The following is a 27,580-nucleotide window of genomic DNA, read 5'->3' as shown; positions in this document are numbered from 1 at the left end:
ACCTGTCAAAAACAGGTTCCCATCCCCCCCCCCCCCCCCCCAAGGTGCCAGAAAGAGGGGGGGGTGGAAGAAAGCTGATAAGTGGAGCCTCCTTTTTTGGGTGGAACTCCGCTTTAAACTCACTTTGTCTGCGTTAGAATCAGCCCCAGAACCTGTTCAATTTATATCTGTTCAGGTTAATCCCCGGGGTCACCGACTGTCTTCTCACCCTAAAACCTACTTTATTTCTGATCACAGGGTGATAAGCAAATAATGTACTAATACACCGAGACTGTGCACCTAGGAGGCTGCGCTGTGCCTCATGCACAATCGTTAGAACAATATATCGCCGTCTATGTCATGCAGTGTGGTGTTAGGTATCAGCTAACACATCCATACCCTCCAATACGTACCGATCAGCGGGCTGCCAGCTTCCCACTTCCCGCCAGGACTCCAGACTTCTACCGTACCACGTGCTCTCCGTCTCCCGCCCCCTGGAGGCCTTCTTTGCGTTCCACCGCTCAGCACCGCCATCGTCCAGCCTTGCGTTCCACCGCTAGGCCGTCCTCTACACGTGAGCGAGCGCGGCCAATCAGCTCCCGCAGATCGTGTAGGGTGGGACGGATGCGGGGAGGGGGCGGGAAGGCGTCCTAGGTTGTCATGGCGACCTGTGCTGGGTAAGTAAGTGTATTAAAGTTTAGCCGGGGTCCTGCTATGGGGGAGACGAAGAGACCCTTCAATTCAGGGGAAGCAGAATGTGCAGCCTTTCCTCCTTCCTCCGAATTTATCGGTGGAGTGTCACTGACCTGTCCTGAGCCCACACACCCACAGTGGTGGGCAAAGTAGGGCCAAATAACAACATAAGCAACTACTATGGTCTGTGAAGTTATGCACACTCAGGAGCTGGAAAACAGCATGTGCAGACTAGGCTAGGTTTGCCGCCTCATCCCTTTAAACCTAAACACATATTAACCACTTCAGCTCTGGAAGGTTTACCCCCCCCCCCCCTTCATGACCAGGTAACTTTTTGCGATTCGGCACTGCGTTACTTTAACTCACAATTGCCCAGTCATGCGACGCTGTACCCAAATAAATTTGATGTCTTTTTTTTCCCACAAATAGAGCTTTCTTCACCTCTGTGGTTTTTATTTTTTGCGCTAAAAAAAAAAAAGACAGACAATTTGGAAAAAAAAAGAATATTTTTTACTTTCTGCTATAAAACATTCCCAATAAAAAAATGTAAAAAATCGAATTTCTTCATCAATCATGTATTCTGCTACATGTTTTTGTCAAAAAAAAATCCCAATAAGAGTATATTGATTGGTTTGCGTATCAGGTCTACAAACTATGGGATAGATTTTGTAATGACGGCGTAAGCGATATTTAGCGGGACTGCGACATTGCGGTGAACAAACCTGACACAGTGACACTTGTTGGGGACCAGTGACACCAATACAGTGATCAGTGGTAAAAAAAATGCACAGTCACTGTACTAATGACACTGACAGGAAAGGGGGTCAACATCAGGGGTGATCACAGGGTTAAATGTGTTCCCTGGGAGTGCTTACTAACTGTGGGGGAGGTGCTTTGACTGGGGGAAGACTGCTTAGCAGAAACACAGATCTCCATTTTCCCCCTCTCACAAAACGACAATCTGCCTTATTTACGTAGGCAGATTACCGTTCTGCCTCTCTCAGGAACAATTGATGGACTCGCTGATTGGCTCACACTGTGTCCAATCACCGGCGTATGTGTGCCACAGACCCGGAAAAAAAAAAGACGTAGTATTTATGCCTGGGGCGGACCTGGAAGCGGTTAATTACACAGGTTCTGTGGCTTATGAAGATGTAATTAAACTCACATTGTGCTTTATCTGCATTAAATTAGCCTCAGAACCTGTGTAATTCATATGTGTTCGGGTTTAAAGGGAAGATGTGGTAACCCCACAAATAGCTGACAGGCAGATCCTGCCCTGCCTTCCTGCTTCTGACATATAAAGCAGATCTACAGCTACAGTCTTTCTAAAGGCTACACCTTTTCTACCTTAAAGTGGGTGTAAACCTCAGACATGAAATATGAACAAAGTGTGTGCTTGTCTCTATCCTGAGCACTAAGTGAAAATGTTGATGAGGATGGATTTCATTTTACAATACTCGTGTCTCTTTATATCTGTATTTCAGGTGCCCCATGCACATGGATGGGTGGTAGTGAAGGGACGCCACCTGTCACACCCTGAGAGTGGAATGGCCACCGTATTGGAGATGGATGAGACTTTGTGCAAGGAACCAGTATGTCAGCATCCGCAGTGTTGGGTGACCTTCAGGAGGATCAAATTGGGTCACTCTCGATACCGCCCACTGGGTTCTATTACCAGGACTCCCCGAATGGATCCAGGTACTGCCTTGCTTTGAGGATCTTTAGCTTTTTCCAAGATTTTATTTTGTCATAGCTGCTTTATTAAAGTGGTTGTAAAGCCCTAATGTTTTTCACCTTACCTCAGCCCGATCCGATCCAGTGATGTGCATGAGCGCAGCGGCACCAGCTGCTGTCTCCCTTCTCATTGGACAGATTGAATGGCTCCTGCTGCTGTCTCCCTCCTCATTGGACAGATTGAATGGCTCCCGCTGCTGTCTCCCTCCTCATTGGACAGATTGAATGGCTCCCGCTGCTGTCAATTAAATCCTGTAGAAATAAGGGTGCATAAACTGCGCTAACCAATCAAGTGTATAAGCTGCTGACACAAACAACTGACAAATAGGTTGATGCAAATGGAATGAAAATAAATGATTTTCATTCAATTAAATCCTGTGACATGGGAGCAGAGGGCGGGGCCGACTCCCCTGTCTGTGTCAATGGACGCAGCATCAGGGCTCAGGATTGAGCACGCATGGATGCCCCCAGGGAAAGCGTTTTTTTGGTGGGGAAACCTGATGAAGAGGAGAGGCCTGGAGTGCCGATGGGGGACCCCAGAAGTAAGTATACTCATGTTTGTTATTTTTATTTTTTTAAAAAGGAAGGTTTACCCACCACTTTAACGTATGTATTGCAAATGGTAAATATAAGTGTTGCGCTGCCTTGGATAGCTGATAAAATATAAAGCCTTTAACCTCTTGCCGACCGCCCGCCATAGTATTAGGCTACATTTCCACTAGTGCGACGCCAAAGTCGTGCGATTTACAGTGCAACATTGCAGTGCGACTTTGATTCAACTTTTTTGATCTGACTTGACACACTCTGACTCAAAGTCGCATAAAATAGTGCAGGCACCTTTTCAAAGTTGTTGCAACTTTAAGTCGCATAGATGGGAAAGGGTGCCATTGAAATGAATAGATTTTGACTTTGCATGCGACTTGACATGTATCAAGACGCACAACAAGTTGCACTAGTGGAAATGGGGCCTTACTGCGGCAGGGCAGCTCGGCTGCGCAAAATCACGTAGTACTATGTGATTTCGTGCGCGAGGTCTCGGCGGCGCGCTGGAGCCGCGCTCCTGCTGTGTTTAGACACAGCGGGAGGCGGGCCGCGGGAGGACTGGCGGCGATTGCCACTGCCCTCCTGCAATAATCAGGGAAACTGACTGAAGACCCGCCTGCTTATGTAAACAATGCAGGCAGATCTTCTGTCAGACAGTGGCTAAGCTGAAACCGTGATCTCTCTGTGCCTGTCAAACCCCCCCACATTGAGCAAGCACTTTAGGCATACATTTAACCCCTTTGATCACCCCCAATATTAACCCCTTCCCTGCCAGTGTAATTTATACAGTAAATTACAAAGGGATTAATATTTAGCACTGATTACTGTATTAATGTCATTGGTCCCCAAAAGGTGTAAAAAATGTTAGTTAGGGGTCCGATCTGCCTGCCGCAATGTCGCATTCTCGCTAAAAATCGCTGATCGCCGCCATTACTAATAAAATATAAATAAATAAAAAAATGTATCCTGTAGTTTGTAAACGCTATAACTTTTGCACAAACCAATTAAAATACGCTTTTTGGGATTTTTTTACCAAAAATATGTAGCAGAAAACAAATTGGCCTAAACTGATAAAAAAATTACATTTTTTTAAATTTTTTATTGGGAATGTTTTACAGCAGAAAGTAAAAAATATTGCGTTTTTTTTTTTTCAAAATTGTCGCTCTTTTTTGTATATAGCGCAAGATCTAATACACGCAGAGGTGATCAAATACCACCAAAAGAAAGCTCTATTTGTGGGAAAAAAAGAACATAAATTTTATTTGGGTACAGCATTGTACGACCGCGCAATTTTCCGTTAAATTACCGCAGTGCCAAAACGCAAAAAATGGCCTGGTCGTTAAGGGGGTAAAACCTTCCGGGGCTGAACTGGTTAAGCTATAAAGTTCAAAAAGTCTTATAAAAATGTTGAGTGCTCTGTCAAAGTGTTGAAAGAATAATAGATGCATATATTCCAATATCATAACATAATTAATCATCAAATTTACATAGAGTGCAATAGTGTAAAACATCCATAAAGTGCACCGTGCAACAAATTCCAATGAATATTCTTGTGCAAAACCAATTACTGTATTAAAATCAAGCAAGTGTAAGTTCCTTAGTTCCTGTGAGTTTTTTGAGTTTTTGTAAGGGGGCTCCCCCATGGGCCAGGTAGCCTATTTCAGGTTATGTGAGACTATGATTGTATATACGGTGTTCAGTTTTATATATTTTAGGTATATATATATATATATATATATATCTCTTTTTTTTTCCTGCTTATCCTGGGACCATTTTATGGCTGTTTTGAACAATTCTGATTACAAGTACTACCTATCTGCTTGTTATCTACTAAGCATAATTTCCAATGGCATGAGGGCCCAGAAACTAGTGGAGATCACTGTAGTAAGAATGCCTACTACAGTGACTTCCAGCTTGCAGGGGGATCCTACAGGTATGGCACATGCATGCATACATACATTGGTCCAAGCTGGGCAACTGTAACTGTGTCAAAATTGCCATTTCTAAACTTCAGGTTAAAGTCCCAATTATGTTTAATAGGTACTTCCCTTTATAATATCGTTGTCACCTAGTGAGTACCCATTCATTCTCAAGCTTGGAAAATGTGATAAAAGCCGAATGTACCTCACTTTTAAAATTACCCATTCCCTTCCTGCATTCCTTATTTGTCAACAGATGGACTGCCAGTGCTAAGTGTAACCACAATGCCAAATAACCAGACCCTGCCGAATAAACAGAATGTCCAGGGTGCGCCTTCTTTTGTTACCTTGGGTAGATTGCCTTCTCCTTCTATGTACAACCTCTACAACAGTGCCATCTTCAGGTAATACTTGAGAATGCATATCACAGTTGCTGTTCAGGCTTTGCTGGCATTGGGGGCCAGATACTAAGCTTACCCCGCAAAAGAGTGTCTTGGAGAAGAACACTAATCTAAATAAAAGGGTATATATATTTTTTTTATTAAAAGGAGCTTGTGTTAACATGTTTGATTTTCCTCTATTGAAGAACAGATAGTTTGTTGTCTTGTACACAGATGCACAAATATCACTGCAAATGCCCAAATGCCAATCTATAGTTCTTTTTACATATACAGTCAGTACATGTAACCTGCTTAAAGTGAACTTGTGCTCTATTTTAAAAGTGACTCTGCAAACTTATACCCAGGTTAGTGTTCCTATTACTGACATCAAACTACCAGTAACAGGATCACTAGGGGAGCAGAATAACCACTCGCCTGCTTTTATGGCTCTGCTGGTGGGCATAGTTCTGCAACATTTTCACCAGTGAGAAAGTGGCATCATAGAAGCAGGTAAGTGTTCTGGTGTTGATTGCGAGTTGCTGAATTGCTAGTCTGACATGGGCAATACTAAGCAAATAAGAGCAATCTTGTAGATGTCCTGGTTAGACTGATATCAAAGTAACATAAATGTTGTCAACATTATTTTTATTTTTTTTCACAGCATGGACAAGATCCTCTTTCCAGGCATGAATTCCTACAGTGAAATCACATTGGCCCCCAAAAGGGTGGCCTCATTCCTCTCTACCAAGAATCCTGGGAAGGTAAATGACAATCAGTGTGTGGGTGGCATGTAGGTCTTTGAATACCAGCTTGGTAAAAGCATACTTAGCTGGTTTACATTGAGTGGGAAAATTATCATTAAACTGCTGGGTCTTTGACACTGTTTGAGAACTCAATATGGAAATCTCCTCTTATGCCCTTGGATGATCAGATTCAATAATTTCTAGATTCTCTTAAAATAAAGACCTCTATTGAGGGATGTTGGCTCCTTATATCTGCCTGGCCTTTCATTTTCTCTCTACATCTAACTACGCTAACTACCAGCCCGTGGAAGCACTTGGACGTTTAAATCTGTGTTTTTGCCCCATCAGACACTAATACATGTAATATGGCACTACCAGAGTTCCAGATATACACTATATTGTCAAAAGTATTGGGACGCCTGCCTTCGAACACACATGAACTTTAATGGCATCCCAGTCTTAATCCATAGGGTTCAATATTGAGCTAGCCCACTCTTTCCAGGTATAACAGCTTCAACTCATCTGTAACATGGCAGATGTATGATCCAGTAGGTGTCACCAGGCGTCAGAGGATTAGCTGAGAATCAAAACTTTCAAAGTGTTTCCATTAAATGTATAAATAAGTTCATCAGTGACACAGCAGACCTACAGCATGGTACCTGCCAATAGGTGTCACCGCAACATAATGAATCCTATGGATGCAGTCCCACAAACACTATATTACCAAAAGTATTGTGACACCTGCCTTTTCATGAACTTTAATGGCCTCCCAGTCTTAGTCCGTAGGGTTCAATATTTAGTTGGCCCACCCTTTGCAGCTATAACAACTTCAACTCTTCTGGGAAGGCTGTCCACAAGGTTTAGGAGTGTGTCTATGGGAATGTTTGACCATTCTTCCAGAAGTGCATTTATGAGGTCAGGCACTCCTGTTGGAGGAGAAGGCCTGGCTCGCAGTCTCTGCTCCAATTCATCCCAAAAGTGTTCTATCGGGTTGAGGTCAATGCAAGTCAGTCAAGTTCCTCCACCCCAAATTTGCTCATCCACACTTTATGGCCAAAAGTATAGTAAAGTTCTGTCAATAGGCAATTTAAAACCTTTGCTTTAAACCCTCAATCCCTCATTTTGCTCGGCAACAGAGTTAAAAATAGTACTTCTGGGTATGAAGGAATTGACTTTAAAGAACTTTTCGCCAGACCATCTATTTCAACAAAAATTTTCCTATAAGTTTATATTTTTACAGAAAAATATTGGAAGAAAACATATTGGAAAATTCATAAAAGTAAAATTTTTATTAAAGATATATAAAAAAAAAGTTTGAAACAATAGGATAAAATTTCTTCTATCATAACATCAGGCCTAACTGTGATTAATGAATATGGGCCATGCTAGCCCCAATGTAGAAGATGTAAACAGCAATGGATACTTGGGGTTTTTTTTTGTTTGTAGAGGCCCAATTCCACTTGACAACAGTAGAAGATGCCAGATGTAGCTCTACGTGTTTCGCACATTAACGCTTCCTCAGGAGTGTGATGTCTAAGGAAGTAGAAATACAATTGATAAACATGCTTATAAAAGTACCACATTATCAATTGACTAAGCAATCAAACCATAAAAACAAATTTGTATGCACAAGAAGGGTCTGATATACAAAGTAGTTTGTGTCATTCACCTTTCCCCTGCCTGTTCTCTCTCAGATAAGTGACCCCCTTCAGGTACTCCACCTGTCAGCCTGATGTGAAGTATGGGCTATATCAAATGTGTTTTTTTTTATGTTTTCTTCTATAAATGCATTAGGCTGTAAAATAATAAGGTGCACCCTCTGGGTTTTACACTTTGGTATACTTTACCCACAGTGCACTGCTTTTCAGGTGGCAACAGTGGACCCATGCTTACAAGATCTAAAGACCAAACGCACAACAATGGTTTGGGTGCCAAATTCCCAGCAGAAATTCCAGCAACAAGAAAAGAGGTATAAACTGTGTAGTCAGGCTGCAAAGTGGTTTAGTGTTCAGGGTTCACTTGTCACCAAGTAGTTTGTATGCTTTTCCAGTGTTTATATGGGCTTTCTCTGAGTACTTCGGGTTTCCTTTCACAGTCCAGAATTATTCTGGGGTTAAAATATTGGATACATAGATAATAACCATTTTAGCAGTTTACTACTCAATTAGCCTAGGTTCACACTGATGCAGTGCAATTTCAATCTGTTTTTCAGTGGAATTTCAAGGGATGTGGCAGTGTGAATTGATGAGGTTCTAATGCGACTCTAATGCAATCTGAGCGTGATTTGGACCTAGGGTTGCTACCTGTCTGCGATTTATCCGCACAGTCCGGGTTTTGAATCATGTGTCTGGGTTTCAGTCCGCCTGAAACTCGGATCCAATATTCAGACAGGAATGTGGCTTGAAACAGGGCCTGACAGGGGGGTGAGGGGGCACTATGTGCACCGCATTACTATTCTGTGTTCCAGGTCTGTTACAACCCTATAGTGCGCCACTAACGTGTTCGGGTTTGACTTGAAAAAAAAAAGTGGCATCCATATTTGGACATGATTTGGATACAGCTAAGTTTTCAGTGCTGTGTGAGGAGAACAATAACTGGAGGAGAAAATGTGCTTAAATTGGTATGACAATAGGACAGATAAGCATTCTGAAAGTGTTTCCATTGAAGTTTATTGACCTCAGAATCGCACTGCAATACACTAGACTTGCAAAGGACCCTTTTCAAAATCAGATGGCAGATGCACTGCATATACATGAATAGGCTCCTTAGAAACTCATGTTATTTCACTTGTCATACAGTTTAATGTGATCTTAACCACATTAGAAAACGCATCAGTGTGAACCAGGGCTTAGGGAAACCCTCCTAACATTTGTTTTTCTAAAAAAAAGCATAGCTTCAAAGTCAGTAATCCGGCATCACATATATTTTTCCATTTAGAGAAAAACCTTTGAAAGTTCAGATTAAAGAGCTGACATTTACAGATGTGGCTGGACAGCCGAGAAGGGAAAATCAGGACCCAGATGTGGTGAGTCAGTTGCTTGAATTTTACACAGATTGACCACTTAGGTATCCAGTACTGTCACCTGGGTATGGGGAAAGAATCCTCAACCCACCGTAAGCCCAAAGCTCCGACTTGATCACTTGTTGCATTGGGCCACCTGACCAACAGTCATTAGATCCTAGAACAATATTTTTTACAAAACGGGTATTTTAGGATCTCATTTATCTGTTATGTGGCAGGAGGGTCATGATAGAGCATGTTAATGGTTAACACAGTCAGTTCTGTATTTTGGCCCAGGCCTAGGGCGGCACTTTGAAGGGGGGCAGCAAAAAAGCCGCCCCCCTCCACCTGAGACTCTATTGGCCACTGGTTGCTAGAGCTGCCTCTCTCATTCCCCCCTCTCTCTCACCCCCCCTCTCTCTCGCTTTCATCCTCCCACTCTCTCACACCCCCCTCCTCTATCTCTTTTTCATCCTCCTCTCTCTCTCTCTTTCTCTCACCCCCCCTCTCTCTGGCCACTGGTTGCTAGAGCCCCCTCTCTCATTCCCTCCTTTCTCTCACCCCCCTCTCTTTTGCTCTCATCTCCTCTCTCTCACCCCCCCCTCTCTCTCACCCCCCCTCTCTCACCCCTCTCTCTCTCTCTCACCCCTCTCTCTCATCCCCCCTCTCGCTCTTTCATCCCCCCTCTCGCTCTCTCACTCACCCCCCTCTCTCTCATCCCCCCTCTCTCCCTCTCTCATCCCCCCTCCCTCTCTCATCCCCCCTCTCTCTCTCACTCACCCCCCCTCTCTCCCCTCTCGTGAGATCTCAGGGGTTAATGCTGGGACTTGTAGTCGTTCAATTTTGGAGGGAGCCACATCCGTTAAAAAAGGAGTGGGGCAAATTTACATAGGAGGGGGAGGGGGGGGGGAACGCCCAATTTTAGTCTTGCCCAGGGCAGCACAAAACCTAAATATACCACTAAACACAGTATAGATCTGCTTTAATGTAACTTGCTAGAGAGGTCTGTTAGATTTTAAGGTTCTGCATTTTTTTTTTACATTTTTAATAAACAACATGTGAAACTGTATGTTACATAAATCTTGAATAAACTTTTCATGTTTGGTTAGCCAAAATTTCAGAAAGTGAATAAGCCACCTACAGGCGGATGCCCTCGTAATCTGATTCTTACCAAATCTCCAATACTAACACAGGCGCATGCCAGGAAATGGATGACAGCAAGGTAGGACAATCACTATCGCTTCTATATCTGTCTAATAGTAAGGCCACTAGCATTTCATGGACACGCCAGCTTTGGAGGATCTAAATGTTTCCTGTCATTCTTATATTGCGTAGTAGCTTACCAGCTGCAATCTCATTAATGAGGTAGTAAGTGTCTCAGAATGCCTTGTCAATGCTAAATAAAATGAGGCAGCTAGCTCAAAATTCAGAGTTCCCAATGGTAACACTGAGGTTGTTTTTACTAAAGCCAAATAAACTGTGCACTTTGCAAAGTGCAGTTTCTCCAGAGCTTAGTAAATGAGCAGAAGCTCTGCTGACTTCCATCATCCAATCATGTCCAAGCAGAAATGGAAATGCTATTTTGTGTATTTTCCTTGCATGTGATTGGGTATTTTTTTCAAAATGAAGCCTTACTCATTTACTAAGCTCTGGAGCAACTGTACTTGCAGAGTGCAACTGCACTTTGCAAAGTGCACAGTTGATTTGCCTGTAGTAAATCAACCTCACTGCGCCTTGCGATGTGCAGTAATTCCAAGCATCCAATCAAAAGAAATCTCTTAGAGCAAACCCCAGGTTCACTTTCTTGCAGCACCACAAATTCATCTTTCCTTTGCATTCTGATGCTTTGTTCAGCCGTTGGAAAGAAAGCCAGAGGAAGCCATGTGAAAGCTCCAGTTCACTCTAGTTAAAGCTTGCACAAGGTTGAGAACTCTCTCCATGTCCCTCTGTGATACCACTGAGCCAATTATTAATTACTGGTGGTGTCACTTTATAATGGGAGGTGAATCACATGCTTCTCTATATTTGGATGTACAGTAAAACCTTGGTTTGAGAGTAACTTGGTTTAAGAGCGCTTTGCAAGACAAGCAAAATTTCCAAATAAATTTTGACTTGGTTTACAAGCGATGTCTTGATATACAAGTAGCCTCAAGTCACAGCTGAGTAGAAAAGAGAAGAGAGGCGCCTCTAAGTGTAGCAATATGGTTAAATTTAATGAAGGTACAAACTTTAGCAACTCAGATGGTTGATGATTGGAACAGGCACATCTAAGTATGCTAAAGCTGTCCACATAGACCCTCCTCCACACCACCATCTACGTCATCCCTTCCATGCTGCCCCTCGCTTTCAGATCGCTTTACTGCAGGGTGGTCTTCCCGGTCAGAATTACAGACTGGCAGCCGGCGGTGCAGAAGATAGTCTATGTGGACAGCTTTACACCGGATGCCTGCATACTAAGATGTGCCTGTTTTATTCATCAACCATGTGAGTTGCTAAATGTTGTACCTTCATTAAATGGAACCATATTGCTACACTTAGAGGCGCCTCTCTTCTCTTTCATACTCTGTAGCTCCTGCTGGATTTTGCTTCTAATCCCCTTGTGGAAGCGGCTATTTGTGGATGGACATTTTATGGTTATATAACCTCTCGCAATGCTATAATCTTTTTATATGGACTATAAACTGAAGGACTTATAAATAAATGGTTGTGGAACGAATCATCTGAGTTTCCATGATTTCTTATGGGGAAATTTGCTTTGATATAAGAGTGCTTTGGATTACAAGCCTGTTTCCGGAACGAATTATGCTCGCAATCCAAGGTTTTACTGTACTGGGCATTTCCCTTGCTTTCCATGGCTAAATGGAGCGGTGGGGGAATAAAAGAAAGGCATGTGCTTTTGGGAATTGGGGCATGAAAGTGGACCTGTGGTTCATATCAAAATTTGGCTTCTGAAAGGATGTTTGGCATTACTGCATATAGTGACTACTTCTTCCGCTCCCTATATATCTAATGTAGCAGTTTAGGACAAGGTTAGAGTGCCAATCTCAGCTTCTGCTTTTCAGCTCTGTAAAGGAAAACCGAGAGGAGATCAACAGAATCAAGAGGAGATCTTATGAGCATCACTCATATTCAGAATCCCTGCATGATCCTGGTCAGGATAGCCTGTTACCAGAGAACCGACGTGTGGTTTTACATGATAGCAGAAGCAAACACCGCAGCAGTTCAACCATCTCGCAGAGCAGCCCGGTATACAAGCTGGATGAGCAGGTCAGTGGTTACTACAGGCAAACTAATTGCGTTGTGTGTCAGTCTGTTCAGTCTGTTCATCCAACCTGCACTGAACATTGTGCAACATTGTGCCAGAAAAAATGTTTTTTGTTGACCTTAGCAGGCCTTTTTTTCAGCGGGAACGCGGGGGAACGCAGTTCCGGCACCTCCAGAACTGAATGTATGTAATGTATGTTGCTGGGGGTCAGTTGTTGCTGGGAGGGAGGTACTGTAGAGGAAGGGGTCTATTGATGCTGGCTACTGAGGAAACCTTTTGTTGATGGAAGGGATCTATTTTTGAAGGGGGGGGGGGTCTATAGTTGCTGGTAGGGATCTATTGTTGCTGGGGGTGAATCTTATGTTGCAGGGGGTCAATTGTTGCTGGGAGGGATGTACTGTTGAGAGAGGGGTATTTGTTGCTGGCTGCTGGAGGGTCTATTAATGTTGGCTGTTGGGAGTCTATTGCTGCTGGGGAGGATATATTGTCGTTGGAGTGTCCATTGTTGCTAGATCTATTTTACTGTCTTTCTTGTTATCATTAACAAATTCTATACAAAATACTTAGCACCACAAAATAATACTTGGGTCTGTATTCTCTAAAAGGGGCGTTATTGGGAGGTGGGGAATGGGTGGAACCAAGGAACGGTTCTTGGAGGTGGGTAAGGGGCAGAGGCGAAGGGTGACTTAAAAGAGAAGAGTTCCTGAACCTATTCTCTGAGAAAAAAAGCCCTGGATCTTAGTAACTAGATTGTGCAGTACGTCTAAGAGAAAATCTGACTGCCATCTATAATGTCATCAAATCCAGCCAAAGCCTTCTTTTTAGTTTTTCACAAGGTGGGAAAAGGTTGGAACTACTGTCAGGTCTTTATTGTCATCTGTGTTCTGGTTTGGGGGATTTGACATCACTTCCTATCTTGGGAACAAGTCAAGACATCTCTTATATATATATATATATATATATATATATATATATATATATATATATATATATATATATATATAGATATTGTGAGGGATTAGCTCGGTGGCGGGTGTGGATGACCCCTTGGGGGGTGCGTTTTCCCAGAGAGGTAGCCGACAAGTGCTTGCAAACAAACAGTGTGGTTTATTAAATGGTGTTTTCTTCACCAGGCTGTATGCAGCAAAACATCCAAAATAAAATAAAACAGAAAATAAATCCTTGCCTCTGTGGGCGGCTACCTTCTCACAACTGGAACCTGCCTAAGTGTCTGTCTCCAACCTACCGTCGGGCAGACTTCCTTGTCCTACAGCGGACACTCAATATACAGGGCAACACAGTCCTTTTGTTTCTTTCACATCAACAGTTCGTCTTCTCACCTTTGAGACGTATTCACCCTTGGTTACCGTCCCGGGCACACATCACTCCGGGGGGTCTTCTCCCAGGCCCACACATCCTGTCGGGAGGCACACGCTGACTGTCCTCCTGCTCCCAGCCCACATGGCTTCAGGACACAGCTTCTGGAGGCAGCAAACAATAGGACTTTCTCTGAACAAATTATAGAGCCTTAACTCCCTCATTCTGAACAGGTGAAGGCCTTTCAACTTCCTGCTGGCTAGCTCTGTAGCCAACACCCTAAATTAATTAATGGACTTCTCAATCAGGTGGAAATGTATCTCCTTCCTGTGACTACATTCCCAGATTTAGCTGACTTCCTGTCACATACCCCCCCCTCTTGTTTCAACCCTAGGGTTGGGACACATATTTCCAGGCACGCATGTGTCAGGCACTGCTGACTCACTGATAAGCCTCCTATTATCCTCAAGCTTCCGGATGAAACTGTTTTGTCATCTTCATTGACGGATTTCTCATAAATGCCAGACAGTTTGTCTCTCATCTCATATACACATTCTTCAACTGCATTTTTGGCATCATTTTGCTCCTTCTCGTTTCTGTCATCTTCATTGACAGCTTTCTCATAAATGTCAGACAGCTTGTCCCTCATAACCGTCTGTCCAATCCACCATGGAGGACCGTGATCCATAGGCAACTCAATTGGGCTAGTCTTAATGTCTTCAACATTCTTAAGACGCCTCTCTCTGCAATCCATAAATGTTTTCCACAAAACTTTGAGAACCTTTGCTTCACTAAGCTTTGTTCCAAGTAGGGACTCTTGACATCCCTCTGTGACTTGAGTTGCCTCTCCATACATCTGTACACAATCATTGACTTTTTGTTGTAAAAGGGAATGATCTTCCTTCTTGAGCTTTGCTTGCTCTAAGATGCTGTGCAGAGGATTTTCCAATTGAGACAACAGGCTGTCACACATTTCTTCAAAGTGACCCCTGTTCCTTTTCCCAGAGATATCAATATCATTCACCAAACATTTCATATTCATAGGCAGATCTGAAGCATTTGCACTCATCAACTTCTTAAACTTTTCGCCCTCCTGAGCGAGTCGCAGTAAAGGCCTACTATTTGATTTGATATTCAGTTTATATTTCTTGCCAAACTCTTCACAGAAGTAGTCAACCAGAACATCATCAACTTTCCTTACACCAACATAGGGGTTAAAGGCAACAACACAGTTGAACCCAGCGATCTGGGTGGTATCCATTATAGACCTCCTCTCTGCATCAGTGAAGAAGCATGGAACTGCAACACATTCTTTTACAGGTTTCTTCAATGCACTTTCTGCTGAACTATTTGACCGCTCAAGGTCACCTAGTTCTTTTTCTCTATCTGAATTCCACATGGAATGCATCTCAAGATCACGATCAAACTTCTGCCACCCGTCTTTCACCAGTTCCATTTTGGAAATATTCCCTGAAAGGCACTTATTCATTTGCTTCACGTTTTCACCAACAGCCTTAGTTTTCCCCACTAGGTTTTCAGCCTGAACTGAGAAATCATCACATTTCTTACTCAGCTCCTTTGTTTGCTGAAGTTCTAATGATACATTTTCCAATGCTTGAAGTTTTTGAAGGAACGGTTTATTCCAAAGGGGTGATTCAAGCCACATGTCATCACATTTCTGAGGCTCACTCAGGACAGACCCCAAAACACTGATCCTTTTAAAAACTGCATCAGGCACACTATCCCCTCTTTGGGACAGATCCTCTGTTGCCTGGAATTCCTCTTCCAGTTCCTGCAACGGAATCTTCATCTCTTCTACTTGCTGTTCTAAGGCTCGCTTAGACTTTTCTAGCTCCTGAACGCTTTTCACAACATCATCCTTGGAGCTGACCAATTCTTCCATTTCTGTACGCAGCTGTTTAACACTTTCTAGTTCAGCCTTACACTCTAGAGCTTCCTCCAAAAAGCGAGCCAAGAACAGGGCTTTGCTCTCGTTATCACGCACCTCCGTTTCTGCACGTGCGCGTTCTTCTGCATATTTTGCAGACACAGTCTTCTCTTCACCAAGCATCTGATCAAACTTCTTTTTCACATCTTCAACACACTGTAATGAACCAACGCTTTCTTCCATGCGTTTTTTCATATCCGCTATCTGAGCTTGCAATGTTGCGACTTGCTCTGATAGGTTTTTCTTTGCTTCCGCCTCCTCTTTTAATTGTTCCAGGAAGCCATTTTTCTCATCTTCCATTTGTTTGAGCTTTGTGCTAAAACTCAGCCTTTGACACCTCTCTTCCTGTAAGAGTTCCTGCGTGTCTTGCAGCTGCGATTCCAAGATAGAAAAATCTTCCGCAATTTCTCTAGATTTGCTGTCTGCTTGAGAAAGCTGATTTGTAACATTGTCCAACTCAACCTGCAGTCGGTTTGCCTTCTCTGACAGCTTAGCACACAATCGGTCACCTTCTGACACCTTGACTTGCGATTCCAGAAGCTGTGCCTCTACTTTTTCCCTCTTATGTTCACAATCTCCTTTTCCCTGCATAAGAGCCTTCACCTCATTGGCTAGCATCTGGGAATAAGAATGTAATTCTGCCACACAGGCTTCTTTCTCCTTTAACTGCTGCTGGACACGTTGGGCTTCCCCTTTCCAACTTTCACAGTCCGCACGCCATTCATCTACCACATTGCTCAAAGTAGTGAGCTCATACACAGTACTCAGTAATTTAGCCTCTCTTTCACTTTTCTCTTTGTCGCTGAGAGACAATGTCGCTTTCAGAGCAACATTCTGTTCCTGCGACTCCTGCAGGTCTATTTTTGTAGCTCCCAAAGACTGAAGACTTTTTTCCAGCTGATTACGCAACTCCAACATATCAGCCATACTTTGCTTCTGCAAAGTCTGAATTTCACTTTCCTTTTCCATGAGGATGGTATCTTTCTCCATTATAGTCTCTCTGCGTTTTTGCAACTCGACCAAAAGAAGAGCAGTGGATTCTTCCCACTGTGACACATGAGACTTGAGTAGTTCATTCGTTTCCTGCAAGTTTCTATGCTCCATTTTAAGCAATTCCAAGGCTTGTTCCTTTTCTTCCATTTTCCGTTGCAAGGCATCCAACTCAGCCCTGCACACATACTCGGTTTCCTCCAAACCGATGGCCTCCATTGGCTGCTGGCGTCTCTGTTTCCAGCCTGCCATGCTCTCTTGATGAGCCTTTTGTTGAGCTGCAAAGCTCCGCTGAAAATCCGCATTTGCCTGCTGTTGAGCTGCATTTGCCTGCTGTTGAGCTGTATTTGATATAATCAGTTGTTTCAACATCTCCTCCATTTTGAGCTTACTTTTCATCTGAGCACACGTTTCATCAGTGTTGCTAGGGACAACAACCTTCCTCTTTAGTAGACTCTCTTTAGGCATGGATGGGGCTGGTTCAGACGGTAACATCCCCTCCATCCATAGAATCCGGTCTCTCATTTCATCTATCTTTGCATTTTTCAGGCGTTTGGATCGCCCCATCTTCAATAACTCCACAAACAAATTTTTCACAGTCCAGCAAAAATTTTTCAGACCACTGTCTCTTTAACACATGTAGTTTTTCTCTCTCTCTTGCAAGATCTCTTTTCCTGCGCACACAGTTTGTGCAGTCACTTGCACCAGACACAACAAAGTTCATCAAAAAATTTTGAGACCGCTGTCTCTTTAAAACACTTTTTTTTTTCTGTCAGGATCTTCTCTCCTGCACACATAGATTGTGCAATCTCATGCACCAGATAAAGTTCATCAAACATTTGCACTTCCTTGCAGGGATCTTGCTGCTTCTGCCCACTGCATACCTCCACCATATGTGAGGGATTAGCTCGGTGGCGGGTGTGGATGACCCCTTGGGGGGTGCGTTTTCCCAGAGAGGTAGCCGACAAGTGCTTGCAAACAAACAGTGTGGTTTATTAAATGGTGTTTTCTTCACCAGGCTGTATGCAGCAAAACATCCAAAATAAAATAAAACAGAAAATAAATCCTTGCCTCTGTGGGCGGCTACCTTCTCACAACTGGAACCTGCCTAAGTGTCTGTCTCCAACCTACCGTCGGGCAGACTTCCTTGTCCTACAGCGGACACTCAATATACAGGGCAACACAGTCCTTTTGTTTCTTTCACATCAACAGTTCGTCTTCTCACCTTTGAGACGTATTCACCCTTGGTTACCGTCCCGGGCACACATCACTCCGGGGGGTCTTCTCCCAGGCCCACACATCCTGTCGGGAGGCACACGCTGACTGTCCTCCTGCTCCCAGCCCACATGGCTTCAGGACACAGCTTCTGGAGGCAGCAAACAATAGGACTTTCTCTGAACAAATTATAGAGCCTTAACTCCCTCATTCTGAACAGGTGAAGGCCTTTCAACTTCCTGCTGGCTAGCTCTGTAGCCAACACCCTAAATTAATTAATGGACTTCTCAATCAGGTGGAAATGTATCTCCTTCCTGTGACTACATTCCCAGATTTAGCTGACTTCCTGTCACAATATATATATATTTTTTTACAATTATATTTTTTATTATTTTTTTTCAATTTTTTTTAGGATCCCAGTTGGGGGCCTTTGAGACAGAGAAAGGAGACTAAGAACACAGCCCTCAATCTCCATTCCTGTAGTCTCGGCAGCACAGAATGAATGGACAGGAATAACTCTCTGCAAAGCTTCCTGTTCATTTAAAAACTGAAGCATTGTATTACTATGCTTCAGGTATGAATGGACAGAATCTGTAATCAGTACCGATTACTGACTCTGTCCATTCAGAAAAGGAAGGGGCCAGTAATTGACATATTTACCAGCCCTTTCCCCACTCCCCATCCTGACACATACCCCGCAGTAGCCGGGGGGAGAGGGGAAACTCTTCATGAGGGGGGTCAGGAGAGTACACAGGGGTCCAGGGGCAGCAGAAAGAAGAGTAAGCTGGATTGGAGGGGCAGCATTTAGCAGAATCAATCCCTTCCATTTTCCTCCTGCAGCTGCTGAATGCCTGTGGGAAAGGAGAAGAGGAGAAACAGGCTTTCAGTGGCTGCAGGAGGAAAGTGGAGGGTGCCGGTTCGTCTATATGCCACCTCCTCTGCCCCTCCTATCTAGGTGTACAGGGGAGCCGCACGGGCTGAAGGGCCTGGAATGCATTGGGGACCCCACACCATTTTTTTTTTTTTACATTCAGTTGTCAGTGGGGAAACGCACTGACGGCTGATAAGTCATCGGTTGGTAAGGACGCGGTGGTCGGCTTCCCAGCCTGCTCCTTAACAACCAGTTATACTTCAGACATAATTTGAATCGGTCGATCAGTTTTAGTCATTAGTTGGTAAGGACGCTGCGACCGGCTTCCCGGCCCACTCCTTAACAACCAGCTATTCTTCACACAGAATCCGAATTGGTCGATCAATTTTCGACCGATCTGAATTCAGATCATTTTGAAAATTTAGAATTTATTGGAAAAGAAATAAACCAAATTAAACTGAAAGTTTCCATTCTGCACATTTCTAACGAATTTGTAGAGCACAAAAAAACCATCATGTCATGGTCAAAGCCAAAGTAGTAACAAAGTCGCACTCATCCAAAGTCGAATCAAAAATGCATCAAGTGGCAGGGTAAAGTCCCAATGGAAGTCGCACAAGTGTGAATGGACTCTAAATAAATCAGATCTTACTGAGACTCATTTTCATACCCTGAGCAATTACTTACTTTCAGGTTATACCTGTGTGTAGACGAACCAACAAAAATGATAAAAAAAAAACAAAAACGATGGAATAAACTGATGATGGATTTGTTTTATCCACATACCGATCCTTCTAATCTATTATCTTAATATTTGACCATGCAAGGACCATGAGCAATCAGAGAGATGTGTTGCAGAACCGCAAGGCTTTTGTGCACTCTCATTATATTATGCTTTGTGTTTTTAGAACCTTGATGTTCTTGACGATTTAGGAATTGATTTGAACTGCATTAGGAACCAAACTTACCTGTGGAAGAAATATATTGGCCTAGCCGGACCCAGCAGCAGGACACAGCCACCAGGTAAATGCAGCTCACATAACTATTAATCTATCATAACTATTAAAATGGTGGTAACGTTAGACATGAAATGTGAACAAAGAATATTCCTCTATAGTGTGTACTTGTCTCTATTCAGAGCACCAAGTGTAATTTCTGTCTACTGCTTCGTTCCTCTGCTATCAGTATAAGTTACTTCTGACAAGTTTTCCTGACATCAAAAGAAAAATGGTGACAGGGGAGGGACCTCCAGCTGATTGACAGCCTAAGCTCTGTTCCTGAGGGTGGGTATTTACGCTTCTTTAACAGATGACCTTTAGGTTATACAGTGCCTTGAAAAAGTATTCATACCCCTTGACATTTTCCACATTTTGTCATGTTACAACCAAAAACGCAAATGTATTTTATTGGGATTAGATGTGATAGACCAACACAAAGTGGCACATAATTGTGAAGTGGAAGGAAAATGATAAATGGTTTTCAAATTTTTTTACAAATCTGAAAAGTGTAGCGTGCATTTGTATTCAGCCCCCTTTACTCTGATACCCTTAATTCAAATCTAGTAGAACAAATTGCCTTTAGAAGTCACCTAATTAGTAAATAGAGTCCACTTGTGTGTAATTTAATCTCTATAAATACAGCTGTTCTGTGAAGCCCTCGGGATTGTTAGAGAACCTTAGAGAACAAACAGCATCATTAAGGCTGTGGAACACACCAGACAGGTCAGGGATAAAGTCGTGGATAAGTTTAAAGCAGGGTTATGTTTTAAAAAAAACATCCCAACCTTTGAACATCTCACAGAGCACTGTTTAATCCATCATCCGAAAATGGAAAGAGTATGGCACAACTGCAAACCTACCCAAACATGGCCGTCCACCTAAATTGACAGGCCGGGCAAGGAGAGCATTAATCAGAGAAGCAGCCAAGAGGCCCATGGTAACTCTGGAGGAGCTGCAGAGATCCACAGCTCAGGTGGGAGAATCTGTGCACAGGACAACTATTAGTTGTGCACTCCACAAATCTGCCTTTTATAGAATAGTGGCAAGAAGAAAGCCATTGTTGAAAGAAAGCCATGAGTAGCCCTGTTTGCAGTTTGCGTTAAGCCATGTGGGGGACACATGGCTTCATATGGAACATATGGAAGAAGGTGCTCTGGTCAGATAAGACCAAAATTAAATTTTTTGACCCAAAAGCGAAACGCTGTGTGTGACGGAAAACCAACAATGCACATCACCCTGAACACACCATCCCCGCTGGGAAACATGGTGGTGGCAGCATCATGTTGCGGGATGCTTTTCTTTAGCAGGGACAGGGAAGCTGGTCATAGTTGATGGGAAGATGGATGGAGTCAAATACAGAGCAATCTTAGAATAAAACCTGTTAGAGTCTGCAAAAAACTTGGGACTGGGGCAGAGGTTCACCTTCCAGCAGGACAACGACTCTAAACATACAACCAGAGCTACAATGGAATGGTTTAGATCAAACATATTCATGTATTAGAATGGCACAGTCAAACTCCAGACCTAAATCCAATTGAAAATCTGTAGCAAGACTTGAAACTTGCTATTCACAGACGCTCTCCATCCAATCTGACAGAGCTTGAGCTGTTTTGCAAAGAAGAATGGACACAAATGTCACTCTCTATATGTGCAAAGCTGATAGAGACATCCCCAAATAGACTTGCAGCTGTAATTATCGTATGAGGTTACTGTAAGGAGCGTATGGATTCAGACTTTGCTATTAGAGGTCCCTGTATTAAAATAATACATGTCTGACCTAACCAAAATATGCATATAGAGAGGTGTTCTGTACAGTTGTTCAGAACTATAGAAGGTTAAATGGTCAAAACAAATATAGGGACTCCAAAATGTGTAAGTTTAAATAATAGCAAATTTATTAATGAAAAAGTATGTAATGATCATAACCGTACAGATATTTACATCTTATAGTGTACCAGTATGTACATGAGGAACAAGACATACAACATAAAACAATAGACATTAAACACAGTACCGGCCGGTGCACAATATTTCACTCACAGGGCTAATTTTTCTACTTCAAAAAAATGCTTGGAAAAATACCATTGAAAATATCTTCCTGTGATGCGTGTCTACGGACAAACGGGATATAGTTCAAAAAATTATTATATATACTTGAATAAGAGTATCTTGAAAAAATTAGGGGTTTTGGAAGGGAGGTTTAGTAGGATGGCTAGTCTCCGGTTGGCATCATTGGAAAATAATTCCGGTGGATATATGAGGGCGGTCCGGGGTTTGTGTAATTAATTATACCTCCGGTGGTAATTACCGTTGCTTCTCCTTTTAATTCCTCCCTTTTCCTTTTTAAGATGCCGGTTGGGAATTAATTTCCAGCAGTATGTAGGTAGGGTAATTGGAAATATTGTAAAGTTAGTAAGTCAGGTATGGTTTCCTTTCTTATTGTGGGTGTATAGAGGAGTGTCAGGAATGTTATTGGTAGTCAGGCATTCAGCATATCCATTGGGGACTATGCAGAGTGTTTCTTGTAAGGCGGATAAGTGTAAGCTACTCCTGTGTAACTCCTTCAATACATCGTTATATCCTTCTCCCCACTCTGTCAGCCGTATGGCTGATGCTTCACCCCTTCCTCTGATATGCTGCGGTGCTGTCTTTTACTTACCTGACCTCCACTCTATAGCCGCTCGTTCTGTTTCCTACCCTCCGCTGTTTGCTCGTGGCGGTCGCCGATCCCCGACCTCTTGCTTCCCTCTTGCTTGGTATTTTTCCAAGCATTTTTTTGAAGTAGAAAAATTAGCCCTGTGAGTGAAATATTGTGCACCGGCCGGTACTGTGTTTAATGTCTATTGTTTTATGTTGTATGTCTTGTTCCTCATGTACATACTGGTACATTATAAGATGTAAATATCTGTACGGTTATGATACGGTTATGATCATTACATACTTTTTCATTAATAAATTTGCTATTATTTAAACTTACACATTTTGGAGTCCCTATATTTGTTTTGACCATTTAACCTTCTATAGTTCTGAACAACTGTACAGAACACCTCTCTATTTGCAGCTGTAATTGCAGTGAAAGGAGGTTCTACAAAGTATTGACTCAGGGGGCTAATACAAATGCATGCCACACTTTTCACATATTTATTTGTAAAAAAAAATTTGAAAACCATTTATCATTTTCCTTCCACTTCACAATTATGTGCCACTTTGTGTTGGTCTATCACATAAAATCCCAATAAAATACATTTACGTTTTAGGTTGCAACATTAGAAAATGTGGAAAATATACAGGGGTAGGAATACTTTTTCAAGGCACTGTAAGTGACCCTATGGTGACAAAGTCACTTTAATTGGTGTCAGGTAAGTGTAGCTGTGTGATTGGGGTGGGGACCTTTATATTTAAAGGCATTACAATCCTTCCTACCTGCATCTTGTATTTTCAACTTCATAAGATGTGTGTTGATCATGTAGGGTTTTTATGTTATTTGTTGCTCTGTACAACCAGCTGATAGTGGTGTAAATCTTCACATTTCAGCATCAGCATTTTCTGTTTGTTCTCAAACATTAGGTATGCTGCATGACACTGCACAGGTTAATGTATAACCTATATCTGTAGTCTAAGAACTGACACTTCCTAGAAAGAAACTACATATTTTACAATGCATGGGTCTCTTACTTTAGCACTGGTGGAGGTGCAGTCATTAGATATGACATAGCCACAAACCGGCAGAGCAACCATAGAGATAACACCATCCTAAAAGAGATGTGTTTTTATCACATTAGCACTCCCCCATTTGTAGTACAACACAGAGGAAATGGCGATTTATGGATTGGATGCTTGCGCTACTATGAGAAAGAAATTGCCTGTCTCTTTAGTAAATAGAGAAAAGCTAGGTAAATTAATACATGGACATGGGGGGGTACGATCAGCTATGACACTACAAACTGCAGCCATAACATGTGAGCCCATCATTATATAGTAAAGCAAACAAACAAACAGGTAATATAACTACACTAATACCTAGTAAAAACTAGGAAAGTGCATAATGGCGTGTGTATAGGGCGGGACTGTACAGCGACCAGATGTGACATAATACGTTTGGCAGGAAGTGATGTCAGACGCGGAGGACGCCGTTTGGCGAGAGTGGTGTGATACCATCTTGGTTATCATATTCTGAGCACATCTGACTTTGTTTTTTGTTTTTTTTTTCCAATGGGCTTTTAAAGAATATGCTTTTGTGAGTGTATTTAGCATTTGATTTTAATAAAACAATTTTAATGGAATAATGTTATGTGGGTCACGCTTTCTTCTGAGTCTTAGCATTATATGGAGCAATACACTACTGAGGGGATTGCCTTAAAGGAACAGTGACCGTGAAGGGGATTATTTTGAAAACTTTATTTGCTGATCAGTAAAATGAGAGGCAATAATGTGTGGTGTCTCATGGGCAGTGGTAAGCACTTTTCACACCATTGTAGTTTATGTGAAGGAAGAATATTTACTGTTTCACTGAATAATTCATGAGTTTATGAAGATATCATTGACGAATATATAGAATCATTTATGAACATTTAATATCATGGATATTGGCACTTTACATGTGTTTTTTTTTTTTTTTTTTAATGATATTTGAGTATACTATTATTGTGCTACTCTTGCTTGTATTTATAACTTTTTTATTTATGGTTGCAGCAAATTATTTTTTGAATATTTATGTAAATTAGTCTCAAAGGCACGGGTATTTACAGTTTTTATTTTTTGTTTTTGAAAGTTTATAATGCCTTTAATTATTTCTTGAGCAAGTAATGATATGATGGGTTTTGGGGGCTTTAAGAAAATAGTTTCAAACAATAACACCACTAAGGTTTCAATTTATAAAGCATCTTAATGGCCACACTGTGGACATAACACTGTTTAAAAAAAAAAACAATTTAATAAGTGCTATTAAAATGAATGTACTTTCCAAAAAAAAGCCTGAAGGGTGATCTGTCATGTCTGTCAAGGTCATGTGACTGGCCTCTCCTCCTATCACGTGTTAAGCAGAGAAAACTCCATACAACACTGCAGGCTCCATGCCATGGCCTACATTTTATAGAATGGGAGGGGGGATAAAATTTAGGGCATGCTATGGCACAATACTGCAAAGTGTACAGAAAGCAGTTTGCAATATCCTCTGCCTTTAGTTAGAATATTCATGTGTATGTAGCATGACCACAGAAGGCCTCTGTCTTAGCTACAGGCTCGGTGGATTATGATGCAGAAAGTATTATACGATCACACGACTTGGACAGCAGAGACTCTCCTTCTTCAGCTGGATTTTCACAGACCTCCTGGACAGAAGTAGAACCATCTGACGTAGTAAGTATTCTGTTCATTCAATTTGAATTTACAATTGTCTGAGGCCCCTGATCTCAGCGGCTGAATGTTTTTGCTCAGGGGACCCAAGTGTTCATCTAAGGAATCTAAGGCTCTCACTTTTCTCCAGTGGGCAGCCAAAGGTCTCCTAACCATATCACTAGACTCCTTGCCAGTGAGCCCATCTTTAACCACTTAAGCCCCGGAAGATTTTACCCCCTTCCTGACCAGGGGGTATTTTGCGATTCAGCACTGCGTGATTTTAACGGACAATTGCGCGGTCGTGCGACGCTGTACCCAAACAAATTTGACGTCCTTTTTTTCCCACAAACAGAGCTTTCTTTTGGTGGTATTTGATCACCTGTGCGATTTTTTGATCATGCGCTATAAACAAAAAAAGAGCGGCAATTTTTCACATTTTTTTGTATGAAATTCCCCCCCAAAAAAATGTAAAAATCAAAATTTTTTAAAATTTTTGACCAATTTGTTTTCTGCTACCTATGTTTGGTAAAAAAAATCACAATAAGCGTATTTTGATTGGTTTGCGCAAAAGTTATTGCGTTTACTAACTAAGGGAAAGATTTTTGTCATTTTTGTTGTTTTTTTTTTTAACGCGTAATGGCGGCGATCTGTGATTTTTTTTTTTGCAGTACTGCGATATTGCGGCGGACAGGTCGGACCCTTGACTGACATTTTTGACACTTTTGGGGGTACCAGTGACATTACTACAGTAATCAGTGCTATACATATGCACTGTTACTGTAAAAATGACACTGGGAGGGAAGGGGTTAACTTTATTGGAGAGGGAGGGGTTAAGTGTGTCCCTAGGGGCGTTTTTCTAACTGTCATTGGATGTGGCTAGTGGTGTAACAGCACAGATCAACGGTCCTACATAGCAGGACCGAGTGATCAGTGCTTTTACACAGGGGAGAATGACAGGCGGCTTTGTTTACATTAGCCGCCTGCCTTTCTCCCTCTCTACCCGACGATCGTGAGTGACCGGCGGACATCGGGTCCGCCGGTCACACGCGCCGGCTTCGTCGGGTGCGAGCGGGGACGTGCCCCCGGCGGCGCGCGCTTGCCCCCTATTCGCTCCCAGGCTAGTGACGTACCGGTACGTCACTTTGCCTGGGAGGGGCTGACCGCAGCCGTATATAGTTGGGCGGCGGTCGGCAAGTGGCTACTTGCCAGTATCTTTTTTTTTTATTTAGTCAGGGTGTGCTATTACAATGTGTTTACTTCTGCCATCTGCAGAAATAGTGAGCTGCAACACAGGAACCTTTTAATGTCCCTGTGACTTCACTAGGTGACTTTGTAACAACACTTGTGCTAGATAACAGGTAACCATGTTAAAATTCTGCAGCAATCTTCCACATACTTTCCTCATTTCATCCTATAGCCTGTAGATTTGGACCCTAGAAAGATAAATGAACAAGACTTTCCAGGAGAACAGGCTGAAGAAGCAAAGTCTAATGAATTGCAAAGAGACAAGAACATCTCACAAGAACCTCCAGGTCAGTCATTATAAAGGAACAACTCAAGGTACAGTACACATTCTTTTTTAAACTCTAAGCAAAACACAGGTACATGTCTTCCTGTTTTTTTATTACAGATTTTGAAAGGGACCACCTCCCCAGGAAAGAGGAATCTCTGGAAGAAAATGAACTGCCAAAAAATCCAGAGCCCATTAGCCAAGATACAGAAGTGATGAAGGGCCAGGATTCCTCTGAGCAGAGAATTCTGTCCCCACAACCCAATACTCCCCCTCCCTCCCCAGCACAATTGGGCAAAAACTGAATTATTTATGTAAGAGAGTTCATAATAAAACTTGTGGTTATATATGTACCATGATGGTTATAATATTGGATCAGTATATTTATACACAAAGCAAAGGATAACTGTATATTTAGAACACCTTAGCTTCTTTTATGTATCCAGAAAGTGTTCATTTCCTGTCCTTTGACAGCTGTCATCAAGAGTCTACCAGTCTACATTTCCATTTCTTTGTAACGCTAATTCCAGCTTGGTTTTTTGACAAAAATATGTTTTTGCCTAACTATTGTGAGGGATTAGCTCGGTGGCGGGTGTGGATGACCCCTTTGGGGGTGCGTTTTCACAGAGAGATAGCCGATTAGAGGTTGAAAACAAGACTGATTTATTCATGCAATTTACTTAACACAATTGCAAGCATCAAAACAGCCAAAATAAAATAAAAGACAAAATAAATCCTTGCCTCTGTGGGCGGCTACCTTCTCACAGCTGGAACCTACCTAAGAAGTCTTCCCAACCTACTGTTGGGCCGACACTGCTGATCCTACAGCAGACACTCAAATGTCCATTTGTTTGCTTTTCACACAGCACAAACATTGTCCATTGAACATGTCCCTTTGTTTTCTTTCACACAGCACATGTTCATTTATAACAGGATCCTTTACTCTTCAGATTCTTCATATTGAACACAGTTCATTTAACAGGTCCCTTTACTCTTCACACTCTTCACATGGAACACTTTGCCTTCTCACCTTTGAGACGTCTTCACTCGTGGTTACCCTCCTTAGCTTCACATCGCTTTAGGGGGTCTTCTCCCATGCTCACCAGCTTGTCGGGAGGCACACATCCGACTGTCCCC

General features: G+C 42.4%; 1 protein-coding gene across 3 annotated transcripts; it reads left to right on the top strand.

Annotated features, from left to right (window-relative positions):
• The first annotated feature begins 396 nt into the window (after window positions 1-396).
• LOC309560661 (uncharacterized protein C9orf43 homolog) lies at window positions 397-26,772 on the top strand. 3 transcript variants are annotated; one of them, XM_082264285.1, is made up of 12 exons: window positions 397-656; window positions 2,160-2,373; window positions 5,128-5,275; window positions 5,913-6,012; window positions 7,863-7,963; window positions 8,932-9,019; window positions 10,105-10,217; window positions 12,058-12,262; window positions 19,507-19,621; window positions 24,830-24,954; window positions 26,351-26,465; window positions 26,564-26,772. In XM_082264285.1, exons 2-12 carry the CDS (start codon window positions 2,223-2,225, stop codon window positions 26,746-26,748), a joined length of 1,446 nt encoding a protein of 481 aa, XP_082120411.1. In that variant the 5' UTR covers window positions 397-656; window positions 2,160-2,222; the 3' UTR covers window positions 26,749-26,772. The 3 variants fall into 3 exon arrangements, with proteins under 3 accessions (XP_082120411.1, XP_082120410.1, XP_082120409.1); XM_082264284.1 differs by having other exon boundaries at window positions 7,848-7,963; window positions 24,836-24,954; XM_082264283.1 differs by having other exon boundaries at window positions 7,848-7,963.
• Window positions 26,773-27,580: the final 808 nt, after the last annotated feature.

The sequence above is a fragment of the Pelophylax lessonae genome (assembly GCF_965119305.1).
Source record: "Pelophylax lessonae genome assembly, chromosome: 7".
In the NCBI taxonomy this organism is placed as follows: Eukaryota; Metazoa; Chordata; class Amphibia; order Anura; family Ranidae; genus Pelophylax; species Pelophylax lessonae.
This window is presented reverse-complemented; position numbering and strand designations above follow the sequence as displayed.

Coding starts and splice junctions, on each gene's coding strand:
- LOC309560661 (XM_082264283.1), top strand. CDS start 2,223: ATGGCCACCGTATTGGAGATGGATGAGACTTTGTGCAAGGAACCAGTA. Junction 10,218..12,057: donor AGGAAATGGATGACAGCAAG/GTAGGACAATCA, acceptor TCTGCTTTTCAG/CTCTGTAAAGGAAAACCGAG. Junction 12,263..19,506: donor TATACAAGCTGGATGAGCAG/GTCAGTGGTTAC, acceptor TTGTGTTTTTAG/AACCTTGATGTTCTTGACGA.